At 39.5% G+C, this 21,647-nt stretch overlaps 2 protein-coding genes across 3 annotated transcripts in view; both read right to left on the bottom strand.

Moving 5' to 3' along the window:
* The window catches only part of LOC126036468 (histone-arginine methyltransferase CARM1-like), an 86,677-nt gene extending 79,368 nt beyond the window's left edge, over window positions 1–7,309 (bottom strand). The window contains exon 1 of the mRNA XM_049796267.1: window positions 6,955–7,309. Coding sequence (XP_049652224.1) covers window positions 6,955–7,283 — 329 coding nt within the window. The 5' untranslated portion in view covers window positions 7,284–7,309. The remainder of the gene's footprint in view (window positions 1–6,954) is intronic.
* Window positions 7,310–20,378: 13,069 nt separating this feature from the next.
* The window catches only part of RFX3 (regulatory factor X3), a 129,630-nt gene continuing 128,361 nt past the window's right edge, over window positions 20,379–21,647 (bottom strand). The window contains exon 17 of one of the 2 annotated variants that reach the window (XM_049796260.1): window positions 20,379–20,912. In XM_049796260.1, the coding sequence (XP_049652217.1) occupies window positions 20,674–20,912 (239 nt within the window). In that variant the 3' untranslated portion in view covers window positions 20,379–20,673. The remainder of the gene's footprint in view (window positions 20,913–21,647) is intronic. The other variant, XM_049796261.1, reaches the window with a different exon arrangement.

The following is a 21,647-nucleotide window of genomic DNA, read 5'->3' as shown; positions in this document are numbered from 1 at the left end:
AATATTAAGTATGTTGTCTGCTCAAACTTCCTCTAGCAACTGATTTTCCCCACTAGGAAAATGAACATTTTTCACAATGGAAAAGGAACTGGTGAAAGATATCAGTTCTGGTGTTTAGAACTATTGGCAGTAATTGCCCTCTACCAGCACATGAAGGCTGCTGATACTAGTACTATCTGTGCAATGCATGTGAGTGTACAGTATTAGAACATAAGCATTCATACAGTTAATACATTTTCTACCATATCCAAATCCAATACTTTTGAATTTCAGCTAGTAAGTGATTTATCTTACTTTTTTAACCCCCTAATATTTTAGGATATAAAACTGGTCTCAGTATGGGATAGGAAAAAAATTATGCAACATATTCAACTGCAAGGTACTGCACTGGGGGGAACTAAGCAAAGGCCAAGTAAAAGAATGCGGAGTTTATTTCTTGTGGTTAATGGTTCGTATCCAGTCCGGTTCAACAGTGTCTGAAGCTCACTACCATGAATGTTTTGTTACCAGCAAGTTGGTGGAACTGGAGTAGCAGTGATGAATTTTCCAAGCTCTAAGTTTTAATTAGCACCCTTGTTCTGGAGCACAAATAGAACACATTCTTCTTGAGTCCAACACTGCTACATACTTTACTTTTTATGTAATTTTAAAAAGCTAAATATATGGCCTATAATACCAGTACTTACTAAGACAAAAGGCAGCAGGGCTTCTCTACAACTATCATATCCTGTGAGAGTCAATACTCCCTACTGCCCATCCAACTTGTCTGCAGTTTGTCTTCTGCCACAGGGAGGATATGATCAGCACATTTCAAGTCAATATGAATTTTCTATCTGCTTCTGGGGGCACAGAACTACACCTCCTGAAGAGTAGGTGACAACTTGAAACAAACAAAAAAATGTAACATTATTAATAACTCAGTCAAAAATTGGGTATCATTTCTCCTAGAGTTCAAATGTTAGAACTCAGAGAGGCAACTCAAGGTACATGTGAAGGATCTTAAACAAATATAAGTAATGTAAAAATGTGGTAAAACACAACAGACATTCCTTGGGGCTTTCACTTATTGTAGTAATTCTTCCAAAACTCATGGCCATCTGTAGAAGCTCATACTTTCTGAACAGCAATAATTAAACAGTAATGAAAAAAAAAAAGCCTAAGTGAAGACAATCTAAAAGGACAGCATTTACCCAGTAGTCTTTCCTGTATGTGTAATGCCCAAGTTTTTCTTCTCTGCCCCCCCCGCCCCCCCCCACTTCACCCAACACATATAAAGAACAAAACACAACTTTCTAAGATTAGGAAGTCTATTTTCAACTGTAAACAGATGGAGAGAAAATAATCTGCCAGCCTCACAATTTTTATGTCTGTCATTTACAGCTAACAAGCTTACTGCAGATACTGGAACATGGAAGGTAAGGGAGCGAGGGGGAAAAAAATCAGCATTTCAAAAAAGACTGCTCATTTTTCAAAACAAAAAACCCCACTACTCTTCCAGTTTCATCTAGCTCCTGTCCAGGTCTTCTGAATAACAAGACAGTTTGCAAGACAGCCTACTTAGGTATCACTGAGTTTATTCTGCATATAACTAGAGCAAAAAATTACACATTTTCTAGGCTATTGTTGAATTTTGTCAAAGTATCCACTGAATCAGGAAAAAAATATTCCTCTCTCTCTCCCTCACTCACTCCAAACTATGAGGTATAGCCAACGACACCTTCCTAAAAGGATATCAGGGATTTTGTTTTCCCTAGAAACCTCAGGCAAAACAAATTAATGAGTGAAGAGCTGGTATAATACACGCTTCTACAGAACTTGCACTGTAATGCAGAAATACATGGATGCTGCAGCTGCTAGCTGCCAGGTTCCTGTTCTCAGCTTCAGTAGCTCTAAACCTTGTTTCATATTACAAACACCATGACTGAGCACAATGTTATCTACTTCTATCAGGTAAGGGAGCATCGGGTGTGTTTTGTCCTCTGGAAGCTTAAATCCTGCCTATGTTTATATTCTTCACACTTGTAAGGGACAAAAAAGTACAGGAATACATCAGCAGAAGGAACCAAAATCAACAAGATTCCAAGGATTTTACAGTATATTTTTAGAAGTATTCAAGGAAGCTTCTTTTAATAGTCCAAAAAGCTGTCAGATGAAGTACTGGGGGAAAAAATACTTCAGAGAAACAGTAGCTAATAGTCTTTCAGGGCAACTAAACAAGAATAAAAAAGAATTAAAGTAGACCTGCTGTGACTAGGTGAAACCTCCAGACATTGCCAAATTTTGAAGCCTTCAGTTAGAACTTCACTGGCCTCAGTTTAAGATCACCACCTGTTTACATAACAATTATCACAGGAAAGGGAATCCAAAAGGTCTCCCAGCATTGGAGAAGCCACCACACTGCTACATTAGCATCTTAGCACACTCAGCCGTCTGCTCTTAAGCTTCCTTTGATCCAAGTAGGTTGCAGCCCTGGATTTTCTCTTGGTCTCCTAGGAACACTTCCTGGATATCAATTTTCTACTTTCCTCCCAGAAGTTCTCACTATTTGTACCAAAACTTTCGCAATTCTGGTATGATCATTCCATAAACCAAGTATGATCTACATTTTTAATATCCCATCATCCCAAAGCAATGCACTATGTCAGTCAACAGGATTTCTTCTTCTGTTCAGCACCCTCAAAAATATTCTGACACAAAGTCAGAGTTCTCTCAGCAGCAGCGGGCTACCTTTCAAGAGTAGTTTTGCAGACTACATTTTCATTTCCAAATCAGTAGTGAAGAACCATCACAGAAAATCAGTAGGACCAGGTGATCATCTATCTTATTGACAACACCTTTGCTCCACAAGAGGCATCAGTCTCCAGCTCTCCTTGGATTCACAGCTCACCAGAAACCACTATCTCCCCTGATGGACACTTCTCTCAAATGGTTGTAGCTCTAGCTCAGCCCTGGCCCCACTGCACAGCACTCGGAAGTATACCCACCTGCTGCCTTTGGCACCTGTACTTTAGAAAGTACAGTGTTTCTTCCCACTCCACATATATTAATATTGCACTGTGGAGATTCTTGCTTTATCCTGTCCCACAGCTGAAATGGATCCATTGCCTGATAAAGCATAATCCTTCATTCTTCCTTGTTTTAACATTCTGTATTTATGTATCAGTTTCTGGATCTCTTAGGATCATAACCAATTGTTCCACTTATGGAGAAATTCTACTGCTTCAGGCTCCTTTCTGGGCAACAGAGTGGTTGTATTGATATCCCTTGACTTTAGACACCGTATTGCCCCCACGTGCATCCACGTGAAAGGGAAATGTTAAGGCTCGAGCTGGTGAAATTCTTACTGACACTGCCAGTAAGGAGCGCAAATTCCAGCACCCAATCAACCACAGCAGAATCTGCTCACATGTTTGCCTTTAAAAATCATTCTGAGTACCAGCAAGATACTATATACTATACACTATGCTATGCAATGTAGTCTCCATTCTTACTGAGGTCTACACTCAATTACCATTATGTCCTGGTTTTGGCTGTGATAGAGTTAATTTTCTTTCTAGTAGCTGGTATAGTGTTATGGGTTTGGATTTAATATGAGAATAATGTTGATAACACACTGATGCTTTCAGTTGTTGCTAAGTAGTGTTTATACTAAGTCAAACATTTTTCAGCTTCTCATGCCCAGCCAGCGAGAAGGTTGGAGGGGCACAAGAAGCTAGGAGGGGACACTGCCAGGGCAGCTGACCCAAACTGGCCAAAGGGGTATTCCATACCATCTGATGTCATGTCCAGTATAAAAACTGGGGGGAGTCAGCCTGGGGGGTAGATCACTGCTCAGGAGCTATTTGGGCATCAGTTGGTGAGTGGTGAGCAATTGCATTGTGCATCACTGGTTTTGTACATTCTGATTCTTTTATTATTATTATTGTAATTTTATTATTGTTATTATTATCATTATTAGTTTCTTCCTTTCTGTCCTGTTGAACTGTTCTTATCTCAACCCACGAGTTTTACCTCCTTCCTTCCGATTCTCTCCCCCATCCCACTGGGTGGGGTGGGACTGAGTGAGCCACTGCGTGGTACTCAGTTGCTGGCTGGGGTTAAACCACACCACATTATTACATTACAGACAATAATAGAACAGGTTCAGACAAATGCAGCAGTGACAGGTGAAGTATAAAAACCACAGATAAACTGAATGCTGTAACAAGGGTAAGAATGCAGTCCTGATGGACAGTCTAATCACAGATCTGCAGTCAGAGTAATTTTTGACCAGACAGTTTGACCAGGGGTATTTTATCACTTTAAAACACACATAAAAAGTGCATGCTTTGTTCTCCACGAAAATATTTCCTGGCAAATATTCCCTTACCAGTGAAGAAAGTAGATGGTATCCTAAACTAGAACTGGGTTTTCTTGTTTTGGTGTGGTTTGGGTTTTTTTTTTAATAATCAGAAAAGAAACAGCAACCCCCCTTCAAGATGTGTTTAAATAATCACAATAACTACAGCCAAATTATTTTCTCCAAACATATCAATACGTAGCTCTGTGAGACGCATTCAGGCAGAAAATCTGAAAAGAAAGTAATTTTCATCACTTCAATATGAAGTATGGAAAAAAAAAAGATAACATTTCAAATTATGCCAATTTCTTTTCTTGCTTAAATAACCTTCATCTTACCAACAACAATAGGCACCACAGTATGATCAATTCTATTCAAGATTTGTAAGAAAAGTTTTTCTTTTCACAACAAAGTTATCCATCCTAGGTGAGACAACATAAATAATAGTAAGATCATTCTAGGAGCAGATATTAATGCTAGAAGAACACACTACATCAGCAGTAGTAATAATAGGGTATGTCATCTAGCTGTTTGCAGACTTTTTCTCTCACCTTATACACAAAGTATTCCAGCATCAAGTTACTGAACTCTCAGATACCACCAAAAAACTTGTGTTACACATAGGGTCTGATAGGGCACAGCTTGAACATCTTCATATGAAAGGAAAAAGATGAAAGAAGACAGCTCGCATCTCAAAACAGGTTTGCAAAGTTCCCTTTTCTTAACAAGAACAATACACTGATGAACTCTCATCCAAAACTTATTTGGTAAGTCTTTAGTAAACTACACTCCAGTGTTGTTGGGCGTAAATATATGGGGGGGGGGGGGGGGGGGAAGATCTCCCCTCTCTACCTTAGAAGTTTTCAGTTGTGTCCCATGTGAGCCCTTTCAATAAAAAAATCCAAACAACTGCTAACTTTGAATTTCACTCTGCTTCCAGCAGGTCTTTCACTCGCATGCAAGAACGAGCATGTATAAAATGAAACACCGAGTAACTACAGACCAGTCTTCAAATTAATACAATGCAAGACAGAAGCATGTCTCAACTGTGATTAGTGGTCAGCTTTTGTCACTCGTGTTTTCTTAAATGACATGTTAAATAACTGATAGCACAAGCAAATATCCAGTATCAACTGGCATATGAACCAATTTATTCGCACTGCTGACCAAAACCCAAACATGACTACAACCCATCTATTCCAGCAATCCTTTCAGAAGTTACTGAGATTGCTTTTGAAAAATCAAAGCCACAACAGGTATTGTGTGTCTAGACTTGCTCAGGATTGGTCTCATATTCACCCAGCTCACCGAGAGCATTTCTAATTACCTTCCATACATAGCGCAATTTCAGTTTCCTCCCCAGTCTTCCTGCCACCCAGATTCAAGAAGTTTGTTTTATTCTAAAATGTCAGCTCTGCTACTGCCCTGTAAAGACACAAATCCGAAAGAACGATTGCTTTCAAGAAAGTCAGTGAAGTGTGTGCATGCAGACATCACCTATGCATCTTAAGACAGCCTACGTACAAGTAGCAGAGCCAGAGAGAATTACTTCAGGGCTAAGCGCTGCCCTTCTGGACCAGTTTGGATTCCCCAGCAGCACAGTGCGTACCCTGAGACACTGCTGCACTCCTCTGCCCTCTCAGCGCAGCTGCCCAACTGGCAGCAGCAAACCAAACATAGTTCTGCTCATACAAGTACCGAGTAGCATCTTTACCTCCTTCCCTTTCCAGTTCTGTTCTTTTGTCTCTTCCATTTGGCTCCATAGGAAGAAACCAAGACCTTGTCCTTCAGACACGGGGGAAAGACCTCTTCTGACCATCCCTGGCTGAAGTTACAAACTCAACAACGCTGAAGAACAGAGAGGAAGAACGACCCTGACATGCCAGTTCGTACCCTCCCCCAGTAAAGCAACTCCTTACGGCCGAGAGGCCATTTGCCGCTGACAAGCTTGAAGCAGCAGCAGGGAAAGCTGTACACGGGGCAGCGCTTCGCAGGGCCCTGCAGGCGAGACCGGTTCCCACTCGCTGCCTGCGTGACACTCATCTGGAGTTACCAGCTGGCTCCTCGCCACGAGTTTATTACTATTTCATTCCCACGCCCACCCCAGAGCCCGCCAAGCCCGAGGAAAGCCCCTGGAACGGCCACCTGCTCCACGAACTGAACGGAGCCCGACGGGGCCGGGGCTGCCGCTGGCGAGCCCGGCATCCACCGGGGCAGGTGCCGAGTCCCCCGCCGACCCTCACCGGCAGACACGTGGCCCCGTCGCCCCCCGCCCGCACAGCGGCCGCGCCGCACCCCGGCCGTTAACGGCCGCCAACGGCTCGGGACCCGCCGCCCGGCCGCTACCGGCACCTGGCCGCGAGGGCGCCGAGGGAAGGCGGCGGCAGCCCCCTGCACCGCGCCGTGGTTACCTTCGGCGCCGACAGCCCGGCGGGCCACGGGGCCGCTTCCCTCCGGAGCCGCCAACGAGGAGCGCCCGGCCTCCTCCAGGGCCAGCCGCTTCCTGGCGGAGGGGGAATGCGGAGGCCGGCCAGAGCGGCGAAGTCGGTGTCCCCCCGCCAGAAGGAAGCCGGGGGTGGGGGGGGCGGCTGGCAGCGGCGCGGCTCGGTCCTTACCGTCTGTCACAGTCACGTCCGCGTCCTCCGCTCCGGGCAGCACCTCCAGCTGCAGGGCTTTCTGGCTGGGGCTGGCGAGCTGCAGCCCTGCCGGCAGCTGCTCCCTGGCGAAGAGCAGCTTCACGCTGCACCGCAGCAGCTGCTGAGCGTGCGGAGACGGAGCGGCCATGATCCCCGCCGCCCCCCTCCACCAACAGCTGCTGCCGCCCGAAGAGTCGCTCCCGCCTGCCTCCTGCCAGCCCGCGGGAAGGCGGCTGCCGAGGAGGGAGACCCGCCCAGGAGGCTTCGCCAACAGACCACTTCCACGGTTCAGGCGCTTCCCGAGGCATCTGCACCACAGCCAGCCTGCCTCCCGCCCGCCTTCAAGCTCCTCGGCCACTTAACCGCGCCGGAGCCCGTTAACTGGGGCGGGGGCGCCGGCGGGCAGCGGCACCTGCCGGCCGTAGCCGCGCCGCCCCGCGGCTCAAGGGGAGGCCGTGACACCCTCCCGCCGCCGCCGCCGCTCCTCCTCCGGCGGTGGCGGTGGCGGCGGCGGTGGCGGCGGCTCGGGCGGGCGGCGGCCCCTGCTGAGGGGGGCTCGGGCTGGCGGGGACCCCGCGTCCCTGAGGCAGCGGGTGAGGAAGGGCCGCGCGCGCGGGCGGCCGGGCAGGTCTCGCGCTGGCCCCGGGGCTGGAAGTCGGTAGCAGGGATGGAAGGAGAAGGTTCGCTAAACCGCTGGCAATTTTGGCTTTTTCCTCCCCGGCGTTTCCCCCCTCTGCTTTACTTTCGAAGAACCTAAGGGTGCAACTGTAACATTAAGCAGTAGGTGCCGCTGTTTTGCCATAAAAGTTTTCCCTCGTGGTGGTTTTTTTTTTTTTTTTTTGGTCTTGTTGTTGTTGTTGGGGTTTTTTTGTTTGGTTTGGTTTGGGGTTTTGTTTATTTGTTTGGTTGTTGTTTTTTGTTTGTTTGTTTGTTTTGGTTGGTTGGTTTGGGGGGGGGGGATTGGTTGGTTGGTTTTGTTGGGCTTTCTTTGCCTTTTTTTGTCGTGTGCTGCCCTGCTGCCCCGCCCCCCCACACCCTCGCGCCGCTAAAAAGGGGGGGGGGGGAAATCCCACCGGTTACTTTAGTGTGTATGCCTGTGTGTCGAAGAGACGCTGTGAAGGTAAATTAATGAATATTTGAGAAGTGCTCTGAGTTTAAAAGGACTGGGTAAAGTTTAAAAGGGCCTCAGCTTATTGAGTTTCCAGATGCTATTGTAAAATGTACCTCAGTAATGTTCTCTGGGCCCAGGTGGTGAGTTGGGCTATCCTGGCTGGCTGGAAAGGAAGTGCGTGTACCCACCTCAACTGTGTCAAAAGGACTGTCTTGTTCTACAGAGAGGTGACCTCCTAACTACACAGAGATGTTTTCCTCTGAGCCACTTAAGCCACAAAATGTACTGAAGTGGCATGTGTGTTGCTGAACCTGGCTTTGCACTAATGACTGGGACGGTTTGTCTATAAAGACAACACAATTCTGTCCTTCAGTAGCACAGTTCTTGGCCCGGATTTAATTACCCTTTCTGAGCACAAAAATCTGAGCACAAAAATGAGGTATCACCTCTTGATTCTTCTGTGAAGGAATTTGATGTTATTTACCCCTGTATGAAGGACGAATAAGGCAGTCTGCACATGCCATCAAGTGTTTGTGCATAGCTTATGGCACACAGTAAGTGCTTTGGCACTCAGCTGGATTGCATATACCCAAAGCCAACTCCACAGTCACTTAACTAACTAGGCCAAAGAATGGGGACTTCTGGGCTGTCAAATTCATCATTGCAGTGAAAGGTTGAATAAATACAAGTACAGAAAGACTGCATTTGTTGATCCTAGAAGAAAATATCTATAGGTAGCTGAAATATAGGGCCAATGCCAGATCAAGAGTTGTAGAAGCACAGTGGATAAGCAGGAAAGTATCATGCAGATAGATGTGCCTTTCCTAGATGAGGGAGCCTCATGACACACCAGTAATAAAATGGAGCAACAGGCAGGGTGTTGCTGTTTTTCACAATGCTGTGAAAAAGAAGGTGGCAAGGGTAGTTTGGAGGCGTAAATTTTTTTCACACATACAAGGAGACAGAAGAGTATCTTTTTTATACCAGTATCTGTACGGGATGACCACCTCACTTCAGTAGCGGTGTGCCACTGACCACCTAGTCCTCAACAGCATTACTACTTCTCACACCCATAAGGGGTGAATAGTGTCCCACAGAAGAGGCCTGTCCACTGCTGCTTCTACCACCTCGGTTTCAACTTGCAGCCTTGCTTCCTTTTTAGCTTCAGGCGCCACCACTAAATCATTGAACAGCTACATGGCTGTGGCTCCAGTACAGTACGTTGTGGCTGCAATAGTGAATGTAATGTAGCAAGGTTGCTTCCTGAACCAAATATATGTGCATTTGACGGGGGGGGGGGGGGGAGGAATCGGTGGAGGAGGTCTGACATAATTCTGCATTACAGCCCTTTGCCAAACATATACAGGGCAAATGTATTTTCTGAGGGCATAAAGTAATTTTAATTATCAAGTCCAACAAGAGGACAATGTATCTGAAAAAAACTACCTGTATTCTTAAAAGTTTGAGTGATAACAGCTAGGGTGAGCTGGGACTACAGAAGACAGGAAATTTTGACTATGCCTTTTAGCCTTTAACGCACATCTTGAATTGTTACATGAATCAGCAAAGAACAAACTTTCAACCAACTAAGTTATGTTCTGCTTCTGTACTTCCTGATCATTTTCCATCCAGATTTCCATCAATCTCTTTAAACCACAGTATTATTCAAGAATCTGAGGAAATAACATCAAGGCTTATTGCTCAAACCGTGTACTACTATATTCTTCATATGATGAATTCCACCAAAATTTGACTGGAAACACTATTCAAGATGTTGCTCACCTGAAACTGCTACCTCACTGTGAATGCTTTATTGTGTAGAATGCACCATTTTTGTTTCAAAATTCATCTGTGGAAGTAATAGGAAAACAATTTTTAATCCAGTTTTGTCTTTCATTGGCTATCAGCAAAGGCAGCAGTATCAGTAGCTATGAAATGAATGCTACCAACTAGTTCTTCACTAATAGTATAAGCACTAATTTTCAGTATGTCTTGCTAAAGCCAAGTATTTTATACTTAGAAATCTGAATCAAATTTACATCTAGTGGTGCAACAATATATTCTATTAAATACTATTGTTATGCCTCTTCTTTGACATTGAAGGGTAGAACAGACAACCAGCATTCATTCTGCAGGCATACCCTGTCCATTTGCCAGCTACGTTAATTGTCGATTACAAAACCCACCTTGGAATGTGACAAGTCCTGTAACACAGAACTAGGTTTGAATTTCAGTCTTTTCCAGTTGGCCTGCTGCGTCTGCAGAGCCCCATTGCTTTTAAAGAGCAACTACAGTTATGATCCTGCTTAGTGGGTTTAAAGTTATATAGGATCTGGTGGTGTTAAACGAGAAAAGTTCCTTCTCTTCCAGACATCGCAACAAGCTTTGTCTATAATGGATTAGCTACTTGACCACTTTTTAAATTTTTTTTTTTTAAAAGTCCACCCAAGCTTGCAGGAATTTTAAATCAATTAAATTCCCTTTTATAGGAAAAGGATAAAAAAGCTGAACTGTGGTACATTATTCAGCATAGTTAGATATTTTGGCATTTTTTTCAGCAGAAACATCCTACAACAAGACATTCTCTTGTCTACCTCTAATGCAGTTGGTGTAGTAGAAACTTGAATTTGATTTGGATTTGCCAAAGTAAGTGGATGGAGATAGAAGGATCATGTTTTCCAAAGACCCACAAGATGGACCCTCTACCAGAAGTCCAAAGGAAGGGAATGCTGTCTTTTATGTGGTGATGATTAGCCATATTTGTGGATAAAATGGTTTTGTATTTCACACATACAGCCAAAGTAACTTCAAAACTATGCAGCATTTCCCTCCTGTGGAAGAAAATACACCTTTTAAAGCTTTGAGGATACGTATGGTTGCAAAAGCTATTGTGTGTCACATCTGTGACCATAATACTCACACGCTCTCAAAGTCCTTTCAGAGAAGTCTGCCTTGATCCTATAGCAAGGAGACAGCTGCACCTAACAAATGTGAGAGAAAGCATCAGGCAAGTCTGTCTGAGCTCTGAAACAAGCAGTGTTTGGGGGCGTCTCTTCCATGCAGAGCTGAGATCCTTGAGTTAGGATGGGAGCATCACTCCAACAGTTAAGCAACATCAAAGTGACAGCTTTCCTACTTGCTATGTCATGCTATCAATCTGAAATGACTTTGATATCATGCTGGTCACTGGTGGATCCCAGATAGAAGTCCTTCTTCTGTGACCCTGAAGCCGGTGAAAAGATCCATCAATCACCTGAGGAGCATGCCATACTGCTTTAGCTCCAAGCCTCCCTCTGTTGGTGAAAGTGGGCTTTCCACGCTAGGGCTGTCCCATTTCCTTGCTATGTTACTTAGTACACCTTTTGATTTTGGCTGTTTGGCTTTCTTGGGTGAAACTGGAGGAAGGACGAGAGTCTAAACTTTTCTTAGCCATCAGAAACTGTTGAAAACCAGGGAAATAAAAGGACAAAGTGATTGCTACCGTTCTGAGCAAAAGTCACCTTGTCACTCACATGGCCCAGTAAATTCAACGCCTGTGTTGCAACTACATAATTCTTTGTGACCCAGACTTCAACTAATGTGTTGTTATAGCAGCTTCTTCAGCTGTTTCTGCAGTGTTTCAATAGTGGTGGAAGACAATACAACCTCAAATTACAGCTTCCCCAAAGGACCAGTTCATGAACCCTTCTTCTAAAGAGCATACTATAGATATGCCTGTTCACAATAATACTACCAGTAGTTCTCTTAAACTGTGCTTTAACAACTCAAGTATTGTAAATATGCTTGTGGCAGTAATACTTCATGAAAGAAGATAAAGAATCTGAGCACTCTGGTGCTTTCAGCAAGCTGTCAGAACTTCCTAACCAACAAATGTCTCCAGCAGCAGAGACTTTAGTACAGACCACTTTTAGCAGCAGTTTAAGCAAAGGTGGCTAAATCAGAACTGTGCCAGGACACCATCTATCAGTGTGGCTCCATTGTGGGGAAAGGCAATATCCAGCAGCAAAGAGAGAACAGCTTGAGACAGACATTTTTTTTATACCATTTCCAGCTAGGTCTCTGAAAGTATGTCTGATTTATTAACTACTAGTTACTAAGTAAGTGCTGACCTGCTATGTCTGCCTAAACTCTGATAACGAAAGCAGCAGCTTTTGTGTGCTGAGTGTGCCAGTGGAAAATGTCTACATGCAGAGTGATTCTTACTAGAGCAGTTCTGCTATAAAATTCCTTTGAATAAACTGTCATCAGCAACACATTGTGCTCAAGGAGGGGTTGTTCTGTTTTTTGAATAAAGTCCTACTGGTTAGGTTAATTCAGGTACTGGGGAAGAACACATACAATGGGATTTAGCAAAATTTGGAATGAGATCAGCAGAATCAAGTCAGAATAAAAACTTTAGCATACTGTTAATAGTGCTAAAAATGGATCAGGGTTTCTTCCTTGCCTTGGTCAGATGCCTTTGTGGGAAAATAACTGGCTTGTACTTCAGATGGCTTTTGGCATAGACCTTGATATGGAACTAAACAACTGAGGCACATTGGATTGCGTCAGGCTATATGACATTTTACACAATTGAAATGAATTCTTTAGGTAAGTCAAACTAAATGCACTTAAAATAACTCGATATAGAATGTATCTTACTTATTTGATATCATTAACATCGTGCAGAAAATGACCTTACAGAAGTAATAAAAATAAGCTTCACTTACAACCCGTCTTACACTGGTGTTTTCTTGCAGTACCCAGTATTTCCGAATTTCTCCTGCACTTCAGCTATGCTTCATGGTTTGAGGTCTGGATTGTAGTGCTTCGGGATGCTGAACTAAATTCCCATTGGTTAACTGATTAAACCACTTTAATAGCAACAGCAGCAGAGGTTGAATTCTGCAGGGTCTTCCTCATAACACTGTCAGTGGAAAAGGAGTAATGTGGCCTGTTGGCTCTATCAACTGTTAGCTGGCGTGAGATCCCTCTAGAGGGAGATGTCCCTCTACAGACTGTTTTCTTGTGCCTGTGTGCTGGAGCAAGACCTATTCAGTCTCGGCAAGACACCAGCTAGGAAATGAAGTCTTAGTCTTGATTAGCAAACCAGTTAGGAGTATTCTGTAAACACAGGTGTGGCTGGTCACTAGTGTAGAAAATTTATAGTCTTGTTTGATAGGATGCATTGCAGGAACCAGCGTTCTACTCTACTAAGCTTTTGGTCTTTATTTGAAATTAAAGGCAAGGCAATGACTGGACCGTAATGTACAGCTGAACTTCCCAAGAAGAATAAGCTTTAGGATGCAGCTTCTCTATCTTTACCACTGTTTTGTGTGAAATACCCATTTTAATCTTGGTATCCAATAGTAATTTTGATGTTCTAGCATCTATTACTCGGGGGCTCCTCCCTATTTAAAATAACATTCTGCATTTCTTTATATGAAACAGTGCCTGCAACACATACTACAGACCCATAAGATATATGATCCGATAAGATTAGGCCTTTGTCTATGTTTTGTGAAACTGCCAAAACATCCAATGCATTAGCACACTGCAGAATATTTAGAGCAGAACTTGCAGAAATAGGTTCTGCTGGTAATGAATTGACAATGCTAATTCCTGGAGGCCAAAATCTGCATGCCCCTTCACTGACATCTGTTAACTAGCTAAATCTGTAATGGGATATTATTGTTAATTTTGAAATTAATAAGTATATTAATGTCTGTATTTACCGGGAATGTGACAGCTACTTAGTTGAATTGATACTTCAAAATACTAGCTTCTTTTGCAGTCTGAGACACAGTCGTTACTTGGTTCTGTTGCTGCTAAATAAAAAATTGCAGTCTTATTTAAAAGGCATAAGTTGAAATATTTTTTCTCTTAAAATCAATAGTACCAGAATCCAAAATATCTGGCTATATAAAAACTGAAGCAATTCAGATATGTTTGTAACAAGAAAACAAATTTATTGATTTTAAAAGACAAGACACAATTTCGTTTTGAAAAACACAAGAAAGCTAGCCTGAGTTCAAGTCTGAAATATTCAGAAAAATCCTACTGTCTTTAGTATGTTCCAGTCATTTTTTTAAACAACACACTAAAAGTTAATATATATTTTTATAATTATAAAAGTTCCCCAGTTATTGTACAGTACACAATACAAATTGCCCACAAACTATTATTTAGCTCCTGCCAGTTTTGAGAGGACATGATATACTAAAAGATTTAGCATTTCTCACAAAAATCACATCAGGAAATACGTATTTACAAAATCAAATACATTATACAAAAAAACCATCACGTTATTCTGTAAAGATGTCTTCTTTAAATAATTAAAAAGTATATTCAACTGTAGTCCAAAAACTGGAAAAGAACATTACATTATCTCACACATACAATCTACAAAAAGTTGCTTACCTCATTTACATAATATATTCAGTCAACTGGAAAATAAAAGTTTGAATATGTCCTAGTGTTATGATGTTTCTGTGCTGTGGGACTGAATAATGTAATCTGCCACTTACTAAGTGAAATTTAAATGATGGCACTTAAAAAAAATACAGTATAAAATAAATGCAACAAAAGAAGTTTCCTAGAAGGTAAGAAAGCCCTGAGTGATGACAAAATTACTGATTGGTAGCTCTAGAATTAACCTAATTAAAGTTTACCACCTCAGGCACAATTTTCCAAGTTTTTGAAAGGCACTCAAAGTTTAACAGCCTCATTGATTATTAACTGTAAATCCAAATTTTCAGTGAAGATGAGTGGAAATGGGCAACTTGCTTTGGTACAAAGTGATATTTTCCTAGCATATTTTAAATTGCTTAATTGGGTTACTTTAAGATGGATATTTCATGTTTAAACACAAGGCAATCACTTCAATATATTGTATTGAAGGAAACTTTATTTGGGGAACCCTTTAAGTAGTCTTTGTGTAAAAATCTCTTGCTGGTATCAGTGAGTCAAAAACAATTGAACTGAGTTCCTGGTAAATACCAATCCATGCGAGGTTGTTCCTCCTAAGCCTAAATTCCTCTCACAGAGACATTTATTATTTAAAAGTAAAATTCATCCAGAACTGAAAACTCCTGTAGCATGTTTGCACCATAATCAAGAAAGTGCTTAAGAACATATAAAGAACATTTTCCTGATTTAGATTTAAGTGAGGCTCATTTAATGCTCATAGGCTTGTTCCGGGCCTTCTTTTCTACAGTGAATTTCAGCCTTAATGAGCAATCTATAAGAACAGTTCTTACCAAATAATTAACTACTCAGGGCTTCCAATCTCAAAATGCCAATTTAATTTTTCACAGGAAAAGAAACAAAAATCAGAATAAAACAGGAGTTAAAATGATCACTTTCAAACTAAGGCATATTGTACTTCAAACAAACACTAGGCAGTCACTTTGTAAGTGGCTTTTACTATTTCTTAGTTAAACTGGTAAATCAAACTCAGGTCTACTGGCACATAAAATCACTAGCAGCAATGATCAAGGCATGCAAACTCAGAAGCATTTACAGTAAATTATGAATAAAAAAAGTTGTTAAATTAAAACCCTTTGAGTATTGCATTTATGTTAATTATGCATGAATTAACTGACTAAAAATGTTTACAACTTACTTGCACTATACTACTGACATAATTCTATTAAATAACTTAAAATGAGACCCTTTTTTCCCCTCAGCTAGACTTAAATAAGTACAGCTGCACTTAGCGTTTGCTGACTGATTGATATTGCAAGAAACCAGTAGAAAATGTATTGTACTCTCACTCAGTAAGGTGGCATTTCTATCTGTAAGTTCAAAGAATCTCTACTTGCTACTACACTTGCTCCCTTGCTTTTGTAAGCAGTATTCATAAGAACAAAGGGGCTCTTTAAAATGGCAAAAGGCTTGTGCAATTTCTAGGTTGCTTTTAAAATTCTGACATTCAATAAGGGCCACCCAAACTGTACCCCTGTAGATGAAGATGTATAAAATAACTTCAACTTTTAGCTAGTCATTATTGCAGTGACTGAGTTTTAAAAGGAATATCAACATAAGTGTGCACTTTTTGTTCTTGTTTATCAAAACCACTGCTAAAAATTTCAATGCAAACATATCAAATATTCTGCAAAATTTATTCTTCTTCATTAAGCCTTCTTTTAATCCTAAAGATTCTCTTTTACAGTACCAGAGTATTCCAATACTAACCTACCTCAGGAGATTTTCAGAACAGTCTGAATACATTTTCTAAACCCTTATCTTCTAAAAGCATCTTAAAGTAGACAACTTCATATATGTAGAAACATGTTTGATTTTCTTTATATATTTATGCAATTATGAAAACAAGGGAGCTGAAATACTGTTTTCTATTAGACAGTATATGTCAATGGCAGTGCATATATTGCCTACATCTATTGAGCCTCCTATAACAAAACCATTCCCATATAGTATGCAAGTATTTACTTTAAACGTAATTTTAAAAAATTCTACAACACTATCAGCTATTTCAAAGTATATGCTCAATGGACTAATTAAATTATCTAAAAAACTTTGTTCCCATCATGTTACTTACAATGCTCAAAGGGTTAATGCAAGGCATTATATCAAATTAATTTTCTAATACTAGAACTAAGCACTGTGTTTATGCTTCTATTCCAGTTTTTATTATTTGTTTGTCTCAAATCACCAAACAAATTAGCAGAGATACTATAATTCCATTTATTGATTTATTTTAAACCATATACAAAAAGGATGTCCTGTTAGAGACAAGGGCCCAATTTTCAGAAATTCATACTGCTCTCTCAAATGAATGTTTTAAACTAAAAAATTATTGTTGTATAGTTATATTACTAATAAATCTATTTTTCATCAGCACTTTTATGGCTATCAATTGTTGTTTTCATTTTGTAAAAACATTCTGCATTAAATTGGATAGCAGTGCATCACTAATATAAAATTTTTTTCTAAACAGTGCAGATGTCAGTTAATGCAAATGACAAAGATGGATCATTTGTCCTACAGAAAACAAGGTGAAGAAAAGAAGTGTTCCTGGTATTTAAAAATACCTCACTTTAAATTATATTTTTATATAGACCTATACATTCCTGAATGACAGAACATTATCTGTTTTCTTAATTTTGAACTAAAGGCAGTAATGCTGTAAATCATCATTTCATAGGTAAATAATTTAAAATCTGTTTTCCAAATTTTTATGGAACTTTTTTTAAAAGAAGGTGCCTAGAGCATGCTGCAGTACAAGAGGAAAACACAGAAATAATAATTGAAAACAGAAAAAAAAAAAGCTTTAAAACTGATTTAGCATGAGAAAGATGAAAATGTACCAACAAATTTTAATAAATATAAAACTTTTGAAAATTGGGCCCTGTGTTTTGAAAAGGTAGTTCAACAATACCCATTCCCTGACACTGTTCACTGTGCCATTTGTGCTAATGAGGGAAATGCCTCTAAAATAATTATTTTGGATTCCATGTCAAGATTAGATAAAACACATAAACCATGTCAACTCTCATAATGTCTACCCTGTGGATACATGCTACACCTCTCCAGAGCACTAACAATAGACTTTAGAGCTGGTATGGCAATGCAACCGCATGCTACACATTACAGAATATGGACTGAGGTATTTGTATCTCTGTAGTTTAATGATTACTAAACTCCAACTATTAAATAGCAAGAGTGTGCAAAATGTTTTATCTAAGTGTTTGATTAAAATTTTAGTAAATGTAAAAATAAAACAGAAGACCCCCTAAATCTGTAAGTATACAACGCAGCTTACAGTAACATAGTTCTAAAAAACTCTGGTAAAATCTTTAGAATTTAAGCACAGGAATACAGACTCCATTCAGTTTTCTGAACCTGGGATAGTTCCAATTTGTTTTGATAACTCATTGTTTTTAGAAGCTATGAAATACATTCCATTTTTGTATTCAGATTTTTGTTCAGTTTTGTTTTGCACTTTGTGAACACTGAACAACTGAGTGGAATGGGGAGCTAAATAATGAAAGATACTCAGGTCCCACCTTTTTTAGCAATCTAGATTTACCTATTACAATCATACTCTTTTCTCAGCAACAACAAATCCAACATTAAACCAAGAAAGGACAATAATAAGAAAACATTATAGGTCCATCAACACAAAAATTGAAACAAGTACTACAGTATTAAAAAAAGCTGAAAATGAAAAAAAAAAAAAAAGTTGAATTATTTCGCTTTATTTTACTTGTAAACATCTTATAATGCACAATGAAGGGGAGTAAATATTTATCACAGCTTAGTTTTAGCATTTTTGGTGAAGGGTACAGATGTGCTGATTTCCAAGGGAAAATCAGGACACACTGAGCGATATATGTGAGAACAAAATCTATAATGAGATTCAGTGCATTTATGAGTGTAGAAATAATGAATATAAACCTCACTTCCACTTTTTACCGAGGCAAAAGCCATCTACTGACATTAGTAGGAATTATGACTACATAGAATGAGCAGGATGGGTTCACCTCCCAATTCTGCAAAGGAATTAGAATTTAATTTTGTACACCAATAATGTTAGGACATTTCAGTTGATGTGCAGCTGTATTTGGAGCGTATGTAAACTCTAGCAAAAAACTTGTTTGCTATTAATACGCTGTTCATTTTACATGCTCTTCTCCCATTTGGTATATATGACTTTAAGTCATTTTCAGACACACTAGATAAACCAAAATAAAATAATCCCTAATTTTCTTACACAGTCTTTTCTGTAAAGTTGATATTTTTGTGCTCTCCTTCACTTTTTGGCTTATTTATTTCCAGAATTCTAGTATAGCAAATTCATGTGTCTGCATAATGAAATGTTTAAGAAGAAAAATTTGAGTTGTTTAATGTCAATTAATATGGTCTCTATAAACTGTCATTCTTTAATGATTAAAATGTAATATCTGGCTGATACCCCACAAAATATAGAAATTGAAAACATGCACTGCATTATGTACCTGCTCATTTATTTCTTTTTAATTTTTAAAATTAAAAGTAGGCAAGGTTTTAGAAAATATATAATCATGCTTGGGACTATGGTCAATCTATTTTGACATTTGAAGTTGGCATTAAAGCTAGTTTTGCTTTCCAAATTCCCAAGCAAATTTTATTTGTAATAAAGTGAAATCCAGCTAGAAATCAGAAAAAATAGGTTTATTGTCATTCTAAGAGGGATATTAAAATCATTTAATAATAAAAAAATCCTTTTATTCTTTTGAAGGCTATGTAACCTGTCCTTACTTCTTAGGGAATTTGAAAATGACAGGCACACCTTGTTGAATTAATTTAAGAGTTAAGAATAACAAAAAGTACTAAGTCTTAGCTTCAGTCTGTTTAAGGCACCGTGTAATAGCCGAGGTACAATGATCCCTGATGTACATTCTTAAATGGCAATGGTCCATCTAGCCACCTATTCAAATTCTACACAATTGGGAATAAGTACAAGTGAGGTGTGCCAGTTACACTGCCTTATCTAATTTTTGTAAAAATTTAAATTCACTTTAACAACAAGGAAATATTTTTGAAAGGAAAATGATGCAGGTTGCTACATTCCTTGCATTCTATAAATCATCTTTTCTAAGAGCAGCAGATTGAACCACTAGTAGGAAAAGACCTGGAATAGAAGAAAGTCATCCAAATGGAATGTTTTCCTATATGTCCAGTTCAGCATAAGTAGCACGTACACTTAAAATTAATAATAATAATAATAATAATAATAATAATAATAAAGTCACTTCTTTTTTAGCTTCAGTTTCTAATAACTACAGTACCACTCAGCTGCCAAAAGCACCTGTTGAGTGGCCCCACATATAGAATCAGTAGTCTTCAAAACAGAGGAACTGGTATGCAAATAATATCTGGAACTGTTGATTTTAAAGGAAGCTTGCATTGTTTACATGATGGTCAGATAATTAGGTACGTTTATGACGTACATATTACCACATTCTGTTAAAATTCTGTCATTTAAACTTGCTTCTTGCTCACAGAAAGAAACTACGAGATCTTCCCAACCCTCCAGCATTATTACAAAAATTCCCCCTGAATGCTCACAATTTTATCAAAATAGTGTCTTCTTGTTGTCCAATGAAAAGCACCTTTTATAACAAATTTGATACATCTGCTGTCAAATAAGTATGCCCCCAGTGTAAATCAAAGAAAATAGTTCTTTTGATATTTCACAGAAGTGCATCTAATTAAAAACTTATCTATATGAAATAATCATCATAACTAATAATTAACATTAAAATATTTTTAAAAAACTATGAAAAAATTTAAATTATTATAAGACGACAAAAACATTAACATTAAGCTTTGCAAAAATCTTCCTTGCATTTGATACTAAGAAAACTCTTCATATTGAGTGGCCAATGTAAAACGATTCTGTTTACAAAAAATCTCTTTTTTTATTTAAACAGATCTGGCAAAATACATACACCCATTCCATTTAACAACTCCAATAAAATAATGTTCAGCACAGCTAAAATTTGACAACAGTCGACCTTCAGACTTATTCTCTTTATTTTTTTTTCAGATTAAACCCGAAGGGCTAATGTAATGGGGTGTGTGTCAGCGGGCAAGGTTTCATATTAGACCGCAGTATATGTATTTCCAGTAGCACTGCATTGTCGGATAGTCTGAGTGGTTGAAACAATGTGCTCATTATGAATTGGGTTCAGGAGGTTCTGCTGTACTCCACTCTCAAGCACTGGCTGCATGCAGCCAACCTGGAATGCCTGGTTTAGCTCTGTTTTCTCCCTCTTGGCTTGTGGCTCTCCATTTTCATCCAGCTCTTCATCTATTTCACTTTCTACTTCGCTGCCCTCATCTGCACAAACAAACCACCATGAAACTAGCATGAAGGGAAAAAATTCTAATACAAGGGCCTTTATTTTGCAAATAATAGTTGAAATACAAAAATAGAGGGAAGACTAGCAATCTGATAAAACACAAAATGAAAATATAAAATTTTAATGGAAAAAGTCAGTGATTATCTCAAATAGGTAAACAGACTCTCAGTGTTGATCACTTGAGTTACACTCTGCTGATACAGTGTGTGGAAAAAACAACTGCAATCTCAAAAACGATTTCTGACAATGTTAACTTCATATTGCAAAATGCCTCTTATCTCTAAGACTTGATGAACAAAAGAGTTGTTACTCTTAGTTACAGATAGGGAAACTGAGGTGAAAAGATTTGGGGTGACCTGACCCCAAATTTTGACATACATTCTTATACTCACTAGTTGAGTGATCTGCGGTCAAGTCACCCCAAATTAGTCAACTAGTGAGTATAAGAATGTATGTCAAAATATGGCATGAAGAGGTTATAAGGAACTCATTTCTTTCTGTCCTCTTCACTGTCAAGTTATCTGACAACTACTTGCATGCAATTCTGCCTTCTTCACTTAGTAAAACATTTACTACAGATAAACATACATAAGCATACTCCTGTCTTTCTTCCCACAGCTGTTACCCTCCTCTGTCCTATCAGATATAACTAAAACCTGTGTAAAAATTTCTTGTGTCAATAGTAAACATCTTTAAAATATATTCTTATTTTA

This window comes from Accipiter gentilis, chromosome Z (genome assembly GCF_929443795.1).
Source record: "Accipiter gentilis chromosome Z, bAccGen1.1, whole genome shotgun sequence".
NCBI classification, from domain to species: domain Eukaryota; kingdom Metazoa; phylum Chordata; class Aves; order Accipitriformes; family Accipitridae; genus Astur; species Astur gentilis.
Note: the sequence above shows the minus strand (reverse complement) of the source record. Positions and strands in the feature narration are given on the sequence as shown.